This window comes from Lutra lutra, chromosome X (assembly GCF_902655055.1).
Source record: "Lutra lutra chromosome X, mLutLut1.2, whole genome shotgun sequence".
NCBI lineage: Eukaryota > Metazoa > Chordata > Mammalia > Carnivora > Mustelidae > Lutra > Lutra lutra.
Window position 1 is genome coordinate 1,822,896 of NC_062296.1, and position 17,029 is coordinate 1,839,924.

Genomic DNA, 17,029 nt, shown 5'->3' on the forward strand with positions numbered 1-17,029 from the left:
ACTGTTTGAGCTGTGCGTTTGTCCGTTACCCTCTCCTCCTATCAGGTAACTGCTCAAGGACAGGGCTGGCTGTCGGAACGGAGCAGCAGGTCTCCCCCACCCCCGGCTGCCACCTGCTTGCCCCTCGTTGCTGGTCTGCATCTGAGGTGTATGCCTGGGCCCTGGTTCTTCCTTTTCTGCTCCCCCAGTGCCGGAAGAGCTCACCGTGGCAATGTTGTCTAACAGCTGTGTGTAGAGCGCGTTTAGGGAGGGGGCGGGGAGAGAAGAGTCATTTTTTTCTGTCTCTCGTTGGGTGTGGGAGCGCTTCCCTCCAAATGGAGAGCGGGTGGTGGGTGCAGACTTGGATCCTGGGTTCATACCGACTGCAGTGGGGATTTGCCTTGGCCGTTTTTGGCTCTCAACCTCTACCACTTGCCTTAGCCAGTCTCCCCTCTCTGACATGGGCAGCAGTCGTGCCTCCCCTATCAGCTAGGTGTGAGGATTGGGCCCAGAGGTCGGAAGTGCCCCCAGATGCGAGCTGCTCCTCTTTACCAGGGCAAGCCTGATGTCGCAGCTAGGAAGATGGCGCTGTGGCTTCTTTGGAACATCTGGAAAGGACTAGGTTTGGGGTCCTCTGGCTATAGCTAGGCCTGGTCTGGGGTGTCTCATCAGTGTGTTGCTTCCTGTGCCTTTGGGACTGAAGGACAGCTCCAGAGCTTTGGGCAGCCGTTTTGGGGCAGTATTAATCATTCTGGTGGCAGGAGGACAGCTCTCAGGCTCCGCCTTTTCCCTTCTGTTGCCAGACCCAGGCTGGTGGCGTCTTGCTTGGCTGCCCTGGCAATCTAAGAGGACAGGTCTAGGCTAGAGGCAGGGTTGAGACAGGAACAATCAAGAGGAGTTCCTGCCAGCCCTTTTCCCTGCTTTCTTCCGCTCAGTTTTCCTTCTTTTTCAATTGTAGCCTGCTTAGACGCCTGGTGACTCTCATCTCCCAGCAGGCCACGCTGCTGGCGTCCAACGAAGCCTTTAAAAAGCAGGCGGAGAGTGCTAGTGAGGCGGCCAAGAAGTACATGGAAGAGAATGACCAGCTGAAGAAGGTGAGTTCTGTCTGCGGGGCTCGGCTGTGTGATGTTCCCTGTGGGCCTCAGGGCCACTGTTGGCCTGTTGGGCTGGGAGTGTGTGACGCTATGGCTGTTGGCCAAGCTGAGGGGTTGGGTAGAAGGTGAAGGGGTAGTTCTCGGGAGTTGTAGGGGAGGGATCCGGGGACTCGACAGGGACGGGGGTACCGTTGGTGCTCCCTTGTCTCTATGGCTACATCTGGGCCAGACTCTTGCTTGACAGAGCTGACTCTCCAGTGAGCCAAACCCTGTGCTGTGAGCCATGGGCCAGTTAACACAGAAGAGTGCAAGATAAGGCCTGTGGTCTCCTGAGGATTGTATCAGCTGGAGACCGTATCAGCTGGAGACCGAGTAGGGACGGGAGGTAGCCAGTCTCGGAAGGCTTGTGTGAGGAGGTTAGGTGTGAGCTGAGCTGGGAAGGAGATGGGTATACGGACCTGGTTCATTCATAGATGGGATAGAGTTGCATGGGCAGGGATGAGTTTGGGGCTCCTGGCCAGAGTCATCTGTGGAGTCTGGGGAGAGGAACAGAGGTCATTGGTCAGTTGGGGGTGACTGGCAGAAATTTCCAGAAGAGAGCAGATTGAGTCATTGGCTGGACCGGTAAAGCCTGCAGTGCTGCTGAGAAAGAGAGGCAGGGCACGTGGCCTAGGAGCCCGTCTGCACTGACATTCCCCAAGGGTCAAGTGCCCGAGGCCGCTTGAGGAATTGCACTCCGTGGGGAAGACAGAGTTGGATCGCCTGTTTGCCTGCCTGCCACCTCCCTCCCTCCCTCCCAAGTAACCCCTGCCCTTGGCGTTGTGCCTAGGAAGCTGCTGTTGGCGGGGTGAAGTCGGACGGTAGGGATGCTGAGAAGAAGGTGGAAGAAGAGAACAGGAGCCTGAAGGCTGATGTGAAGAAGCTGAAGGACGAGCTGGACGTCAACAAGCAAAGTGAGCATTGACCTCAGCTGTCGCCAGCCCCTGAAAGTCTGGATGCTCCCGCAGTGGTGGCTGCCCCACTTGTGCCGGAGTATGAGTAACAAACTCGCCCTTGGGCTCAGGAGCTGGGTGGCAGCAAACAGTCCTTGGCTCGCGCAGCTGCTGGGCTCAGTGGTGCAGTGTCTGTCTCGGGGCCCAGGGGGCCCCAGCTGCTCCGAGACTAACCCCAGAGCATCTCGGCCGGCACCAGGCCTGGGGAGCGGTGCTCTCTGTAGGTGGTGGCGTCACCAGGGTCTTTGGGGCAGGGACAGAAAGAATTCGGGACACTATCCCAGAACCGTTCGCAGTGTTTCCGGAGAACCTGCTGTGACCCCATCTCCCTTCCTGAAGACCCCCCTAGCTTGCTTTTTGCTCTCAACTTTGAGGGTGAGAGTCTGCTCCTTGCTGCCTTCTCTCGCTGTCGTCCCATGCTCTCAGCCTCCCTGGAGTCTCCTGCACCTAGGGTCACTTGGGAGTCCCTCCGTCAAATGGGCCAGGGTGTCCTTGGTATTTTCCCGCCTCCCCCAGCTGTGTTGGCCAGCCCTGCCCCACTTCGGGGGCCCTCACAGTAGCTGGCAGGGGAACTTTCTGGGGGGCGTGCTCTCTCGATAGCCTTAGAGGGGACACGTTCAGATCTGTATCTGGTGTCCGGCAGCTGGGATTTTCTCTCCCTAACCCCGTGTTTCTGTTTCCTTTTCCTCTTCATCTGCACCATCCCCAGAATTAGAGAAGGCTGAAAACGAGGCTCTGGCTATGCGGAAGCAGTCTGAGGGCCTGACCAAGGAGTACGACCGCCTGTTGGAGGAGCACGCGAAATTACAGGTCAGCCGCAGGTGTAGTCTGCTCTGTTGGAGAGAATCAAAGCTCCTTGCACTCCTGCACCCCCGTACCCCCACACCCACACAGGCCCAGAGCGGGCCCATCCCCAGACTGGCCTGCCTCAGCAGAGCCTACGAGAGGCCCTAGGGGCAGGCTGGCTGCTTTCTCTCCCGCTCCCCCTTTCTTCCTCCTTTGCTGCTGACTCTGGGTCTAGAGAAGAGCCTGCTGAGCAGTGCCAGTCTGGGCCCAACAGCTGGAGCCCTTTCTCGGGCGGGTGGGTGTGGCTTGGCAGATGGCAGCCGCTTGCTAAAGTGGCCTCAGCAGTGCAGTGCGCCCTCTGTGCTATTCCTGCCTGGCCTCACCCCTGGCATCAGTGTCTTTGAGAAGAACGCTTTTGCTTACGCGTGCACCTGGTCTGTGGTGCGGGGGCCCCTGCACTAGTCCAAATCTGTTGCACGGAGACTCTGTAACGGGCAGCCGGCCTTCTGTACGTGGGCTGTGGGGGTGATGCAGGGCCGGGGCCACCCACCTATCCCGTCCCCGCCCAGGACCTGAGTCCTCAGATTGGCTGAATGTGGAAACTCAGGTGGCCTGGAAATTAGGCGTGACGGTTTGGCAAACACCCCTAAGTTCTGACAATTTGCCCTGTTGCTTGGCGGCCCAGATTTGGCCACCACAGGGGCTGAAGAGGCATGACCCAGCCCCAGAGGAGGACTGGTGGTGGCCTCAGTGTAGGGGGGTTCACTGGCAGGACCCACAGAGAATATACATACAGAACTGGGCAGGGCCTGAGCTGGGACTTGGGAGGGACTGGAATGCAGGGCCTGCTGCGGGCCCAAGATGGTGGTTGGTGTGGGGCCCTGCGGCTTGAAGGGAGGAGTGACGGAGGAGGCTCCCAGCTGCACCTCCCTGGTTGGTGTTAGGGTCACAGCCTTCGCTAGAATGGGGCCACTCCTGCCCTGGCAGGCCTTCGGGTGCTGCTACGGCGGGGGGGGGGGCTCCTTGCTCCCCTGGTACCTGTCACTTAGGGAGAAGGCAGCAAGCTGGGCCTTTAGGGTGGAGGGGCCAGGGGCTGAAGGGGAGGGGTGCATCCTGTCGATCCCTTGCCTTGTGGTTTCTGTCCCTTCCAGGCAGCAGTAGACGGCCCCACGGACAAGAAGGAGGAGTGAGGCTGCTCCTCCCCGCCTGCTACCTGGCCTGTGCCCGCTGCTGCCTGCAGCCTGGCCTCACGGGTACTTCGGTTCGCCCCCTCCTGCTTCCCGCCCCCTTGCGCACCTCGCAGTTCACGCTGTCCCGGCGTACTGCAGGGGACCCGGTTGCCGCCCACTCAGGATGAGTTCGCGAACGTCCTGGCCAGCCAGGCATGAGGCAGGCATTGCTTCCCACTGAGTTGAGCCGTTTTTTGTGTTGGCGTGTTGTTTGGGGCTCCAGGGCACCTTGTCTCTGGTCCTGCTGGAGGGTCGATGGAGCAGGCCTAGTAGAGTTTCTCTTGGGGGCAATAAAGGTTGTTATCACGTGACTGTGGTTCGTGTGTGTAATTGGGGCCACCAGGAGGCCACCTCTTTCTGCCATCATGGGAGTGACCAGGAAGGTGGGGCAGGTAGCTCTGATAGAGAACCCCAGTCTTTGGTCCTGGAGGCCTTCAGATTATTTTCTTCTAGGTTATTCCAACCCCTAAAGGTTCCCTCATCCCAGGCTAGGCCCAGGCTCACTCACAATTGCTCTCTCTGTACCTTTGCCTCGTGCTCCCCAGGCAGGCCGTGTTTTATGACTCCTTGGGTTAGGGCGTGTCTGACCTGTTGGGTTGGCCACTGGGTCCAGGGACTCTTGGGAGACTCTCTGAAGTGCTGGGGCTTCCGGGTGACAGAGTTGCCTGCCTGAGTCCTGTTCATCACATTTTAGGACAGGTAGAAGGTGGCAGGGTGCCACGAGTCACTCCCTGCCTCACTTCCTCCTGAAGGTTTGCAGGATGACCTCTGACTCATGTCTACTAAGAGAGGAGACCTGCCCTTGACAGTGACCTCTGGCTGGCTCAGGGTAGAGCTTGGTGTGGGGGAGGGTGCCTTCTCTGCTTCCTGCAGCCCTGGGAACCATCGGTCGTGTCTCCTGGCTTAGCGCCTGCTTTCCCAGCGGTGTCCCCGTTGGTGGTTGTCCCCACCGGCTAGCTTCAGTGGGTGGCCTCTCCCGAGCAGGGCTCGTAGTGTTCAGGACCAACCTGAGAGCCCGGGTGGCTGGGGCTCCTGTGGCCTGTCTTCCGATGTGGCACTTGTGCTTTGCTGGCCCGGAGAACGGGGCAGAGGGAGCAGGTTGGAGGTGTTTTGTTTTGGAACTGTGAGGCTCCCGAAGATGTTAGTGCTAGTGGCTAGCTTGTACTCACACACCTTCTAACCCTGCTTGGCCTGGGCCAGTGGCTGCCTTCTCCGGTGTCCCCTCCCCCTTCCCATGCTTTCACGAGCTGCAAGTTGGCGTCTGATGGGGCGTATGGGTGGGGGACTATGGGTGAGGCTCTGTGGGTGCTGTGCTAAGCTGAGGGATAGTCCCACTTTTCCAGGAAGTGTTCCCTGACTCCCTTGCCCTCCCTTGAGCTCGCCCTTCTATGAACCTGTAGAGGCCAGAGTCCAAACAGTGCGTCTGTGGGTTCTTCCCCGGCCAGCTTCAGGCCCTCCCTGCACCTCTGTAGTGTTGGGCCCTGGGCCAGGCAGAGAGAAGAAAGCCGCGGCTCGCTGTTTCTGGTGCACCATGTAGCTGGGGTGGCGGGGGCAACAGGTCAGCCCCGACCGGAGGGCCGCTCGCGGAAACCCGCACGCGGGCTGTTCGAAGTGCTGTTTCCTAGCAGCCCTCTGCCCTGAGTAAGCCTGTTCCCCCCTTGCGCCCTGCCCGTGGCTGCGGCGGCCCCGTGCACACCAGGTCCTGGGCTGGCTGCTTTCCTTACCTGTCTCCTACTAGGTGGCCAGACCCCATGTCCTGAGCCCCTTCCCCAGAGGCGGAGTGCAGAGTAAATGGTGACTGCCCACTGCTCTCAGGGCTCCAGCCAAGCAGCACAGCCTCCGTCGACATCTCCTTTTACGATGTTGATGTTTCTTGCGGCGGGTGGCTCGGAGGCTATTCGGCAAGAGGTCCTGCAGACCTGAGCGGAGGAGTGGTGGTAGCTGGGGGCATGGACATGGTAAGGAGTTGCTGTGTGCCCAGGGTGCGGGAGCAGAGCAGGCCTCGGGGCGGTGACCCTTGGCTGCAGACTCCATTCTGTGGGCGTAGAGGCAGGAACTCGCTGGAGGAGTCGACAGGGTGGGGCACGGTGTGAGGGGCCTGGGACCTGGCCCGCGTGTCCCGCCGGGAGGTACCTCCACGTGCCCGCACAGGCCTGGCTTGCACTGCAGTCGGGCCTGTTCAGACAGTGCTCCTTTCTGAGTTCTGTGGGGACCTGCCCCCTGTCCTGGTTAGTGGTGACCCTCAGGAGCATGGCCCACCCTTGGCTGTCTGGTTGAGGGCTAATGCACCTCCTCCTCAGGAAGGGGGCTGTGCCTTGATAGAGCGCAGGGACTGGCCTGGGAGGGACTGCAGGGGGCAGCGAGCCAGGAACCCCCCCCCCCCCAGCCTCAGGCTGGCATCCAGAGTGAGCGCCAGGCTCCCACGCCTTGACCCACCGTCCTGCTCTCTGGTTGCAGCCACTCTGTGTGCCCTCCAGAAGCAGCCTTCTGCAGTGTCTGTGTCTGCTTTGAGGCTCTGCCACGTTGTAGCAGGGCTCAGAGTCTCCTTTTCTTTAAAGCTTTTATTTATTTAAGTAATTTCTGCACCCAACGTGGGGCTTGAACTCACGAGACCCAGATCAAGTCACATGTTCTTCCAGCTGAGCCCGCCGGATTCCCCATTTCTTTCCTTTTTAACAAAGACATGGATAGGCCCTGTTTTGTTATCCATTTCCTCCCTCAGTGAATGCTTGGGTTGCGCCTACCTCTTTTTTCTTAATGCCACCCAGTCAAGCTCTGGCACGCACCCCCTGCACCGGAACCTCTCCTGTGTGGGTCTCCAAGAAGCTCGTTGCCAAGTGCAGCGAGCTTTCTGGGGCCTCCTGTCTCTTGACCAGCAGCAGCCCCCGCGGAGCCCCTTGCTCCTCCTCCTTGCTCCTCCTCCCTGACCACCCCCTGCCCTGGTGCGCACATATGTGCGGCCCTTCCCGAACCGGAAGGTCACCCTGCACCTGCCCTCTTGGGGTCCCTCTCAGCCCTCTGGCTGCCCTGCCTCAGTCTCCGTGGCTGCTCCCTCTCTCCTCCAAGAGTCCCAGAGCCCCAGGGCTTGCTGTGAGGGCTGCTTCTCCCTCTACACGGGCTCCTGGCCGCCCTCTGTGAGCTCGTGCAGGCTCCGGGCTTTCAGAGCCATGTTCATGGCTGAGAACCTTTCTCCAGTCCAGACTCTTTCTGGAACTGCAGACCCCTTGTCCACCCTATTGCCTACCCTATTGCCTACACATTTCCGGCGAGGTGATCTCTCTGGTACAGCAGGCCCTCAGTCAGCTGCCACACACCCCCTTCACACCCTCTCCCTTGTCTTCCTGGGCTCAGGGCCTGCCAATGCCGTCCTTCCTGGTGCCCAGGAGCTCAGGGTCCCCCGAGTCCTCTCTAAAACCCACATCCCAGCCACGCACAGGTCATGGGCTCCACCTTGCAAACAGGTCCCTAATGTGAAGATTCACTTGGGCCCTGTGTGGCCAGCGCCCCAGTCCCACTGCTGTCTGCCTCCCCGGGTCCTGCTGCAGCCTTCTCGCTGGCCGTCCCGACCTCGTGCTCACCTGCCGTGCGTGGCTTCTGCCTCGGCGCTTACCTGTTCTCTGCAGCATTTGGGCACCCTTCAGGAGACTCAGCACCCATGACTTCCCACCCACCTGCCCTGCTCTCTGGCTCCTCTCCCCGCGTGTACCGGGTGCGTGGGGAAGAGGTGCTCTGCCGGCTCTGGGACCTGCTCCACTCCCAGGTCCTGGAACAGTGCCAGGCGCACGGATCCTCGGAACAAATGCCCTGAGGAAGCAGCTCCAGGTGGGGATGCCTCCCCCGCCCCCCCCAACCCCTCACGACAAGCAGAGGTGGCTCAGCAGAGGTGGCTCGGGAGCCAGCTTTGGAAAATGACATGTTTTTATTGCTATGTTTGCAGTGGCTTTTTTAGCACAGTAAGAATGTCCTCGCTGGACCCCCGCCCTCACCCAGGCCCACCTCTCCGACCCAGGTCAGGGCGGTGTGGGGGAAGCCCTTCTAGGGTCCGCTCGGCCGTCTCGGGATCGGACGTGACACACACGTGGGTTAATTAAAGCTGCTAATGGAAGACTTGAGACGCGGGAGGTGCATCCGCTTTAAGCTTGCAGGTGGCAGCCGTGCCTGGGCGCAGGCCTTCCCTGGCTGGTGCCGACCTCAGATCCCTGCAGTCGTGCCCAGCCCGGGCCAAGGGGGGTCAGGGCGTGGGCGAGCCTGAGCGTGCCAGGCGAGGAGCCCCAGGTCCCCCGGGGGTCACGACGCTGCATCTCGCCCTGCCGGCTTGCGGGCGGACGGGGTAGGGGGATGCTCCTGCAGGGCCCCCGCCCCCGCCATGCAGTCTCTGTCCAACCTGGCCTAGGGCCCCGGGACTGGGACTGCACATGCACACCCACACGACAGACTCGCACGCTCAACAGCTTGAAGCTTTTGCCTATGAAAATTAGATTTATAAATTCACACTCCTTGGCTGGGGCAGAGGACTAAGGGGGTGCTCAGAGGGGCCGGGAGTGGCAGGGAGAGTCGGGACGCCGGGCTGTTTTCTCTTTAGAAATATACAAGCAGGAATCTCTTTCCTCAAGTTTTTATAAAATGTGCAAAATACAAGCCTCGTTTGCCCACAGGCACAGTTTACACCTGGTAGTGACCTTGGCTAAGAGATCTAGGTTCACCCTACATACTCACGCACACGTGCATTCGTACACAAGCTCACACAACTGATATTGGTGGCAACTGGCGCAGGAACCGGAAGGTCCCGTTGCTGGCTGGCTCTCTAAGCTTCTAGAATAGGGACGGGAAGAGGGGTGGGGCCCAGCGGAAGTAGCCGCCTTGGCTCTCCCGCCCTGGTCCCCCAGCTGCCACTGCCGCCTCTGGGGTAGATGGGCCGCCCGAGGGAGCGTCGGGCACAGCCCCGAGGGGCAGGCGTGCTGGGGCCGGGGGAGACACAGCTGCAGTGGGCATGGGGCGGGGGCACGGTGGGTAGGGCCTGGGAAGCAGTGTTCGTACCAGCTCCGTTGGGGGGTGGTGGGGGGGGTGGGAGGCATCTATTTTTGGTGGGTTGTGGTATTTTTGGCGTTTTATTAAAAATGGAAAAAGTTATTTTAGTTTAGCACTCGTGGTGCTTCCTCCCACTCCCCCCCGGCAGACCCCAAAAGTGTCAGGGAAAGGCAAGCCCCCCGGAGGGGTGGGGGGCTAAAGCAGGGGCTGCTATGGCTACAAGAGGGTGAGCTGGTGATGGGAGCCAGGGCGCCTGTCACATGACGCTCTCCACCACCACCACCTTGCTGCTCTCGGACACTGGGGTCAGGGTGGTCAGGCCCCTGACATCCGAGTCCTGAGCTCTATACTCCAAGTGGTGGAGGCCCCACACAGGCTGCGTCAGGTGCTGCCAGCGCTGCAGGGGAGAGGGACACGTTGAGTCCCTGGGCGATGGCCCGGGGAGGGGAGGGGAGGGGTGGGGGAGGTGCCCATGCTAGCCCTCCGCCTCTGTCCACTTCCCACCCCCCCCCACCATTTGGGGGACCAGGGGCCCTCCTCCCGTGGGTACTGACCACACACCCCACTCTCTGTACCAGGGAACGGGGTGAGGGGCAAGGGACAGACCCGTCTTCTCCCCATAGGGACCTCAGGCCCCGGAGGGTCTGCCTTCCTTCCACCCCCCTCCCCCGAGCTGGCCCCGGAGACTCCCAGCGCCGGTCCGTCCTAGCGGGCGGGAGAACGGGCCCTTGGGACGGAGACGGAATGCCTTGAGCCGGTGCGAGGCAGGGAGTGGAGTAAGGGAGAGGCGGGACGGGAGACTGACCTCAGCCATGGTCCCCTTGGCTCTGAGGAGGCAGCCCAGGAGGTGGAAGGGCACACACAGCATGGAGGAGAGCGCGAAGCCCCAGCCCATGGCCTCGCCCCACCACGGGTACACGTAGGTGTTGTTGTAGACCAGCGGCTTGTAGTACACCACGTTGAAGGTGAAGATGCCCTGTGGGTGAGAACCCCCGCTCTCAGCCGCCGGAGGTCCTTCGGCGTCCCTCCCCCTGCCCAGCTTCCCCTGGCCCTTACCAGGCAGACCAGTGGGGTGAAGAAGGACCAGCACCATTTCATCCAGGGGCAAGGTCGGTACCCGATCATGCAGGCCACGTCATCCATGAACCTGTCTGCTCCTGGGGCGGGTGGGGCACGAGGGCTGGAGCTAGAGACCTCACCTCCCCTGCAGGCCACGACCCCTCCCCCCCCACCCGGCCCCGCAGACCTACCGTAGGCGGCAGACCTACCGTACACCCAGGCGACCACCACGCACTCCCAAAAGGCCTGCCAGAGCAGGGTCGTGCCGCTGGCCGAGTAGTAGTCAAACAGCTGGAACACATACATCCCGCCCTGGGGACAGAGCCTGGTCAGGGGAAGCGGCGGGCGGATGGAAGCTGCGGGGGGGTGGGGGGGGGAGAGAGGGGGAGCCCCCGCCCCGGCCCCACTCACATCGGTCACCATGGAGAGGTCGATGACAAAGCAGAGGGCACAGCAGAGGGCCACAGAGATTTCCCTTTGGAAACGGAAGTAGTAGGAGGCCGGGAGGAGGTCGAGCAGGCCAGTGATGAAGCCTTCCACACCTACAAACTGTGGCCAGGCGCTGAGGCCACGCCCCTCCCCCCTCCCTGCCGTCAGCTCCCCTCCCTCAGTGTCCCCCATCTCCCCCCGCCCACCGTGTTCTGTCACCCCCGGCAAACCTGGCTGTCCAGGCCGAGCAGCAGCAGCATGAAGAAAAACAGGGCAGCCCAGAGCGGGGCCACAGGCATCAGCGTGACAGCCCGGGGGTAGGCGATAAAGGCCAGGCCTGGCCCTGAAGGGGAAGGGGCAGGGTTCAGACATGGGTGTGCCCCACCCGCGTTCCAGGTCATCGTCGCTTGCCTTCCTCGTCCCCCCTTCCCAAAGGGATGGAGGACGCCCGAGCATCTCGTGGCCGAGGGCCCTGCCCTGCCTCTCGGGTCAAGGTGTTGCCGGGTGTCACTCAAGCCCCTAAGGGTGGGTCGTCTGACTTGGACTCCCGGCCTCTGATTCCAGCCGCTACTGCAGTCACAGGTCCCCATGAAGCCCGGAAAGACCCTCCTCTCGCCCTGCGCCCTCTGGCAGATGGGAGGGGCGGTGGGCTTCCGCGGTCACGTTGGCCTCACAGATGGGAGGGGCCTGCGCCAAGGCCCTGGGGCCGGGTGGACGGGAGGAGCTCAAGGCTCCGCGGGGCCTGGCCCACGAGGCTCCAGCCCTCCGGAACAGCTGGGTCTCCCTCTGGCCCAGAGGGACGGGGCAAGTTCGGGGACTGTTTCTTCTGGCTCCCAGGGTGACCCCTGGCGCATGTGTCTGCGAGCGCAGTGCGCTGGAAGGCCAAGGCCACGGCGGCCCAGGGGCCGGGGAGCGGGTCTTTACCTGACTCCGCCACCTTGGAGATGTGCACGCCCTGCTCTGCAGCCATGAAGCCCAAGATGGAGAAGACCACGAAGCCAGCGAAGAAGCTGGTGCCGCTGTTGATGAGAGCCAGGATGATGGCGTCCCTGGGGGCAGAGGGGCGGTGGTCAGGCTGCCTGCTGCCCATGGGCAGGGTGGGGGGGGCAGGGGTCGGGGGGCACCTACTTGTAACAGTTGTTGTTGAAACGGTTGTAGCTGCCCAGCGCCGTCAGGGCCCCCAGGCCGATGGCATAGGAGAAGAAAATCTGGGTCCCGGCATCTATCCACACCTGCGCGGGGCCGGCCAAGGGAGGATGTGAGGGGCCCTGCGGCCTGGCTCCCCCCCCACTGCCCCACACCTTGCCCTCACCTGAGGGGACCCCAGCTTCGACCAGTCAGGCTTGAGATAGTAGAGGATGCCGTCCAAGGCGCCGGGCAGCAGCACGCCACGCACCAGGAGCACGACGAGGACCACGTAGGGGAATGTTGCGGTGAAGTACACGATCTGGGGGGCCGGGCGGCTCAGAGGGGCCCTGCGGCACCCGCCTCCCCCTTGGGGCCCCCAGCTGCTCCAAAGCCGGGAGGGAGGCTGGCCAGCAGCCCCCCCCTGCTCCTCCAAGCCTCGGCTCCTCCCCGAGGAAGCTCCACGCCCGGGCTGGAGTGGGAGCAGCTCCACAGCCGGCACAGGTCAGTGGCAGACGGAAGGGAGAGGTGGGGAGCGGGACAGCAGCGGGGGGGCAGATCTCGTGGCCCCCCCGGGCCCCGACAGCACGTCACTGTGCAGAGAGGCCGAGTCTGGTAGTCGGGGCTAGACCCCGCCGGCCAGAGGGCGACACGGGGCCCCATGACTCCTGCCTGCCGTCCACGCTGAGCAGAGCAGGACAGGCGGGCAGGGGAGACCATAGCCTGGGTGCCCCCCGCCCCCAACCAGGGCCAGCACAAGGGAGTGAGGAATAGAGAGAAAGCGGGGCAAGGGCAGTCGGCAATGCCCCGACACAGGCAAGGGGCAGCGGCTGCCTGGGCTTCTCCCCACCTCAGGAGGGAGAAGGGGGGCGGAGGAGGACGCTCCAGGCATGGGCGGGGGAGTTTGGAAGGGTGGGGAGGACGATCCAGGTATGGGTGGAGGAGTTTGGAGGTGGGAGGGGAGGACGATCCAAGCCTGGGCGGGGGAGTTTGGAGGGGCGGGAAGGACAATCCTGGCATGGGTGGGGAGTCTGGAGGGCAAGGAGGACGGTCCAGGCATGGGCGGGAATGGAACAGTCTCCATTCAAGGACCTGCTCCGCGCTCAGGCCGCGGCCCCGGCCCCTCCCCTTGCAGCGGTGGTCCCTGGCAGAGCCCGCCCTTCTCTCCCCCGTGCCCCACCAGGGCCGTGCTGCCCCCAGCCCGGCCGTCACCCCCAGCCCTGCGGGGGCCTCCGGCCGTACCTTTCCTGTGGACTTGACCCCCTTCCAGACGCAGAAGTAGACCAGCACCCAGCAGGCCAGCAGACACAGGGTCACCTCCCAGTTGAGGGCCCCTGGCGCCTCCAACCCCTCGGAGAGCCGCAAGACTTTGTTCCTGGGGGAGGGAGAGCCCGTGAGCGCTGGACCAGCGGAGGGTAAAGTGACTGGGAGCTGCCCCAGGGGTGGCGTTCCCCGCCCTCCCGCCCTCGGGTCCAGGTGGGGCCCAGGTGGTAGGGCCCTCCTGGGCACCTAGGCCCCACCCAAGCCTGCGGCCTAGAGGCTTGGAGGTACTGCCGTTTGTTGAGTCTGAAGGCCAGGAGCCCCTGGCCAGAGGTGGGAAGGCTGGTAGCTGGGCCCCAGGGCACCCTCAGCCTGCAGCGGGGTGGTCCCCCCTCCCTGACTGGCAGGCACAATGGAGCTGATGCCTGGGACTGAGAAATGGTGAAGGAGCAAGGCTCATCCGTTCCAGCTCCTCTAGAGACCCGGCTGGGGACTCCCTGAAGACAGGCAGGGCCTGGGGTGACCCCTGCTCTACGTCCCTGGCGCTGCCCGCCCCCCCTGCCAGACGCGCAGACTCTGGCCCTGTGTGCCGCCCAGAGACAGGGACAGGCAGAGCCTGGCCCGGAGGCTCCTGACTCACTCCCAGAACTCGATGACAGGGGACCGACGGTCAGCTAGCTGGTCACATGTGAGGTTGGCCAGGCTGGCATTGGCACAGTCTTCATGGCGGAAGATCTCCACACAGTCGGGGGTGTTCCAGGTATGGCCGCAGGTGGCCCAGGGCAGTGTGGTGGTGAAGGACTTGACCAGGTAGTAGAAGCCCCAGGCCAGCACCATGATGTAGTAGGTGTTGCAGTAGAAGACAATGACCATGGAGGCGTAGCCCAGGCCTGGGAAGGAGAGGGGTTTCTACGCGGGCTCTTTAGCCATTCCCCCCTTCTACCCTCCCAGGCTCAGAGAAGGCTCCAGAGCACGGCTGATAAGATCTGGTGGGAGGATGGCGGGGAGTGGGAGGATAGCAGATGCAGAGAGCCCCCCGGACCCTCCCTTGTGTGAAGGTCCCGATACCGGGACACTCCCCAGTCTTCATCTGCCCGCGCTCCTGGCTTCACCTGCACCCTCTCTCCAGCCCTCCCCTCTTGCCCCAATCCAAGCACGAACATCCCGTATATTCCCTAGCCTCACACACCTGTCCCCTTCTCTTGGGTCCCACTGCCAACATGGATGGTTGAAGGAGGAGGGCCAAGCCTCCACCTGGGTCCCCAGTGGCCTCCAGTATTCAGCAGCTGGGGACTTTCTGGTGACCTGGGGCCATATGGGAGACAGTCCCCCTCTCAGCAGGCAACCTTGGCCAATCACTCCGCTTCTCTGAGCCCCGGCTTCCTCAGGGTCCCTCCTAGGGCCTGGAGAGACTGGGGGTACGCTACCCACACGCAGAAGGAGCTCCAAAGTGACCTTTGCCAATGGTTCTTCCCTTCAAACCCTGAACTCCATGGCTCCCATCCAACCTCCTGAGGCTGGCCCTCTGGCCTTCAGGTAACAGGTGCTGGGTGGCGTCTCGTGCTGTCACCTCTCACACCCTCCACTCAGCCCCTGGGGACCTGCTGGGCCTGCGTGTCCTGGCCTCTGGAGAGGCCAACCCCTGACTCCAGTCCGCATCTGCTCAAGGTCACTGAGTGGTCTGCAGGCCCTCCAGCTTTCCCCTCATGACTTGGGGGACACCAGTGAGACCCCGGCCTGGTGCCAAGATAGGACAGTATTTCTCAAGTGGGTGGCAGCTTTGCCCTCGTAGGAGGAGGGGGTGGGAGACCAGCCTGGGGCTGCTCACCTTTGAACAGGGGGCAGATGTTCCAGACGTTGATGCTGCCGGCCTTCATGAACTGGCCCAGCGAGATCTCCAAGAAGAAAATGGGGATTCCTCCAACCAGAGCGATCAGGACGTAAGGGATAAGGAATACACCTGGGGGAGAGAAGCACCGGGTGGGCACTCGCAGAGGGCAGCCCCGTAGCCCCTGGTTGGCCCCTGGGGAGGTCAGGGTGGGGCCAACTCTGGGCCCCACCCTGGCCCCATCATAACTTCCCACTGGGTGAATCAGTGCAGGGGCGGCCACTGACTCAGAGGTGCGAGGGGAACAACCTTGAGAGAAGGGGGCTGGAGTTGTCGGGAGGGCTGTGGCGGTCCCTGGGTCCTTACAGCTCCGTTTCTTGGGTTGGGGGGGCCCTATGCCCACAAGGGTTCTGGGCTTACAGTCACCTAACAGTGACCTAACAGGCGTGGAGGACACATACCCCCTTGTGTCGCAGTTCCCCGTTTGCTAGGCAGCACAGGGAAGAACGGTGCATTCATGTACGTGTGCAGTGTGGCTGGCACTCAGGCCTGGGGGGCTGTCTGGCTTGGGCAAGGACAGGGAGCCCCAGCTTTCCCTGCACCCCAGCACCCAGCAGCTGCCTGCAAGTGTGAAGGTCTGCAGAAGAGGGTGGGGGACAGTCCCGCAGGGGGTGTCTGGAGAGGTCAGTGATCAAGGACAGGGGAGACAAAGTGCAGTACAACAAGCTCCGGTGGGCCTGGCCTTGGAGGTGGCCGGCGTGGCAGGGCAAGGGACTGCAGGCCAGAGGTGAGGGGTCAGGGGAGCAGGGCAACGGCAGCCCCCGTCTCCTCCCGTTTCCCCACCAGGCGCACTGCCGTTGCCCCTGCCCAGCTTTGCAGTGCTCTGAAGTTGGGTCTGGCTGCAGCTGGCCTGGCTCCTGGTCTCAGCATCCTTCTTGTGTGTGACCTTGGGCCAAGGCCTTTGCTCTGGGTCTCAGTTTCCTATCATCTAGTCACTAGGGCTTCCTCCCCACCCCAGTGGTGCTTTGCAGTCACAGGACACACGAGTGCCTATCGCTGTTGCTAGGCTGGGCTGGGGCCGGCGGGCATGGGACGTGCACGCAGTGTGTCCAGCGGCGGCGCCGGGCGGCCCAGGCCGCAGGCTACCCAAGCCTGGCTCAGGCACCCAGTGTTCCAGGCCCAAGCTGGAGGGGAGGGGAGGGGAGGGGAGGGGAGGGGAGGGGAGGGGAGGGGAGAGGGAGGGGAGGGGAGAGGAGAGGAAGGGGAGGGGAGGAGGGGAGGGGAAGGAGAGGGGAGTGAGGGGGGAAGAGAAGAGGGGAAGGGAAGGGAGGGGAGAAGAGAAGAGGGCAGGGGGAGGGACAGAGTAGCCCATTGTGTGTGTGTGTGTTCGTGTGTGCACACGTGGGGGCCCCACACAATGTGCCACTTGTGTGCCTGACCAGCGGGGGCAGCCTGGGCTCCTCACCTCTGGGAGCCACCCCGGTGGGCAGGCCTCGCCTTCCCACCTCAGTGACCAATCGCTCTGGGGCTCCTGCACCCGGAGTCTGGGGGGAGGCCGTGCTGGGGCTTCAGCGGCTGGCTCGCTGGCCCCCTCCCCCCACACACTGCCAGGCACATGACCGGCTAGGGGGGTGGAGACCGCCAGCCCGGGCCACCGGGCGGCAGCGTCGAGCGAGGGGCGGCCTCCGGCACCCAGTACCCCGGACTTCGGCCCTGCGCCCCAGTGGGGCTGGCCGCCGGCCGGAGGGGGTGCTGGTGGTGATCGGGGGTCCCGGTCCGGACAGAGCGGGGACGGGGCGGGGGCGCTCACCTCCGCCGTTCTTGTAGCACAGGTAGGGGAAGCGCCACACGTTGCCCAGGCCCACGGCGAAGCCCACGCACGACATGATGAAGTCCATCTGGCGCGTCCAGGTCTCACGCGGTGGCATGGCCAGGCGGCCGCCAGGCGCCCCCAGGCCCGCGGGGCCGTCGCTCTTGGCCGGGGCCCCGTCGGGCCCGGGCGCGATCAGGGGGCCCTTCTTCTCGTCGCCGGACACGCTGTAGATGCCGTTCTCGGCGCTCTTCTTCGCCATGGCCCCGGCGGGCCGCACGGCCGGGCCGGGGGGCGCGGCGGCTCGCGGGGGCGGGCGGCGGGATGGGGGGGCGCCGGTGGCGCGAGGGGGGGGGCCCCGAAGGCGCGGGCCCGCCGGGGGCCGGGGGGCGGCCGGGCCGGGGGTCGGG

At 63.3% G+C, this 17,029-nt stretch overlaps 2 protein-coding genes across 3 annotated transcripts in view; one reads left to right on the forward strand and one right to left on the reverse strand.

Annotated features, from left to right (window-relative positions):
* Window positions 1-4,391, forward strand: part of BCAP31 (B cell receptor associated protein 31) — a 28,766-nt gene extending 24,375 nt beyond the window's left edge. For both annotated transcript variants that reach the window (XM_047714879.1, XM_047714878.1), the window contains exons 5-8: window positions 938-1,073; window positions 1,903-2,026; window positions 2,775-2,875; window positions 4,003-4,391. In XM_047714879.1, coding sequence (XP_047570835.1) covers window positions 938-1,073; window positions 1,903-2,026; window positions 2,775-2,875; window positions 4,003-4,041 — 400 coding nt within the window. In that variant the 3' untranslated portion in view covers window positions 4,042-4,391. The remainder of the gene's footprint in view (window positions 1-937; window positions 1,074-1,902; window positions 2,027-2,774; window positions 2,876-4,002) is intronic.
* A 3,589-nt stretch (window positions 4,392-7,980) lies between these two features.
* SLC6A8 (solute carrier family 6 member 8) lies at window positions 7,981-17,006 on the reverse strand. The gene is made up of 13 exons (XM_047714807.1): window positions 16,620-17,006; window positions 14,810-14,941; window positions 13,622-13,871; window positions 12,964-13,096; window positions 11,909-12,043; window positions 11,725-11,828; window positions 11,521-11,645; window positions 10,827-10,939; window positions 10,579-10,716; window positions 10,377-10,479; window positions 10,165-10,265; window positions 9,914-10,084; window positions 7,981-9,505 (listed from the first exon to the last, which is right to left on the reverse strand). The coding sequence occupies exons 1-13, from the start codon at window positions 16,879-16,881 to the stop codon at window positions 9,365-9,367; spliced, it is 1,908 nt and encodes a 635-aa protein (XP_047570763.1). The 5' UTR covers window positions 16,882-17,006; the 3' UTR covers window positions 7,981-9,364.
* Between the last annotated feature and the right edge of the window lie 23 nt (window positions 17,007-17,029).

Coding starts and splice junctions, on each gene's coding strand:
- SLC6A8 (XM_047714807.1), bottom strand. CDS start 16,881: ATGGCGAAGAAGAGCGCCGAGAACGGCATCTACAGCGTGTCCGGCGAC. Junction 14,942..16,619: donor GTGCTACAAGAACGGCGGAG/GTGAGCGCCCCC, acceptor TCTCTCCCCCAG/GTGTATTCCTTATCCCTTAC. Junction 10,085..10,164: donor TCACCCCACTGGTCTGCCTG/GTAAGGGCCAGG, acceptor TCTCACCCACAG/GGCATCTTCACCTTCAACGT.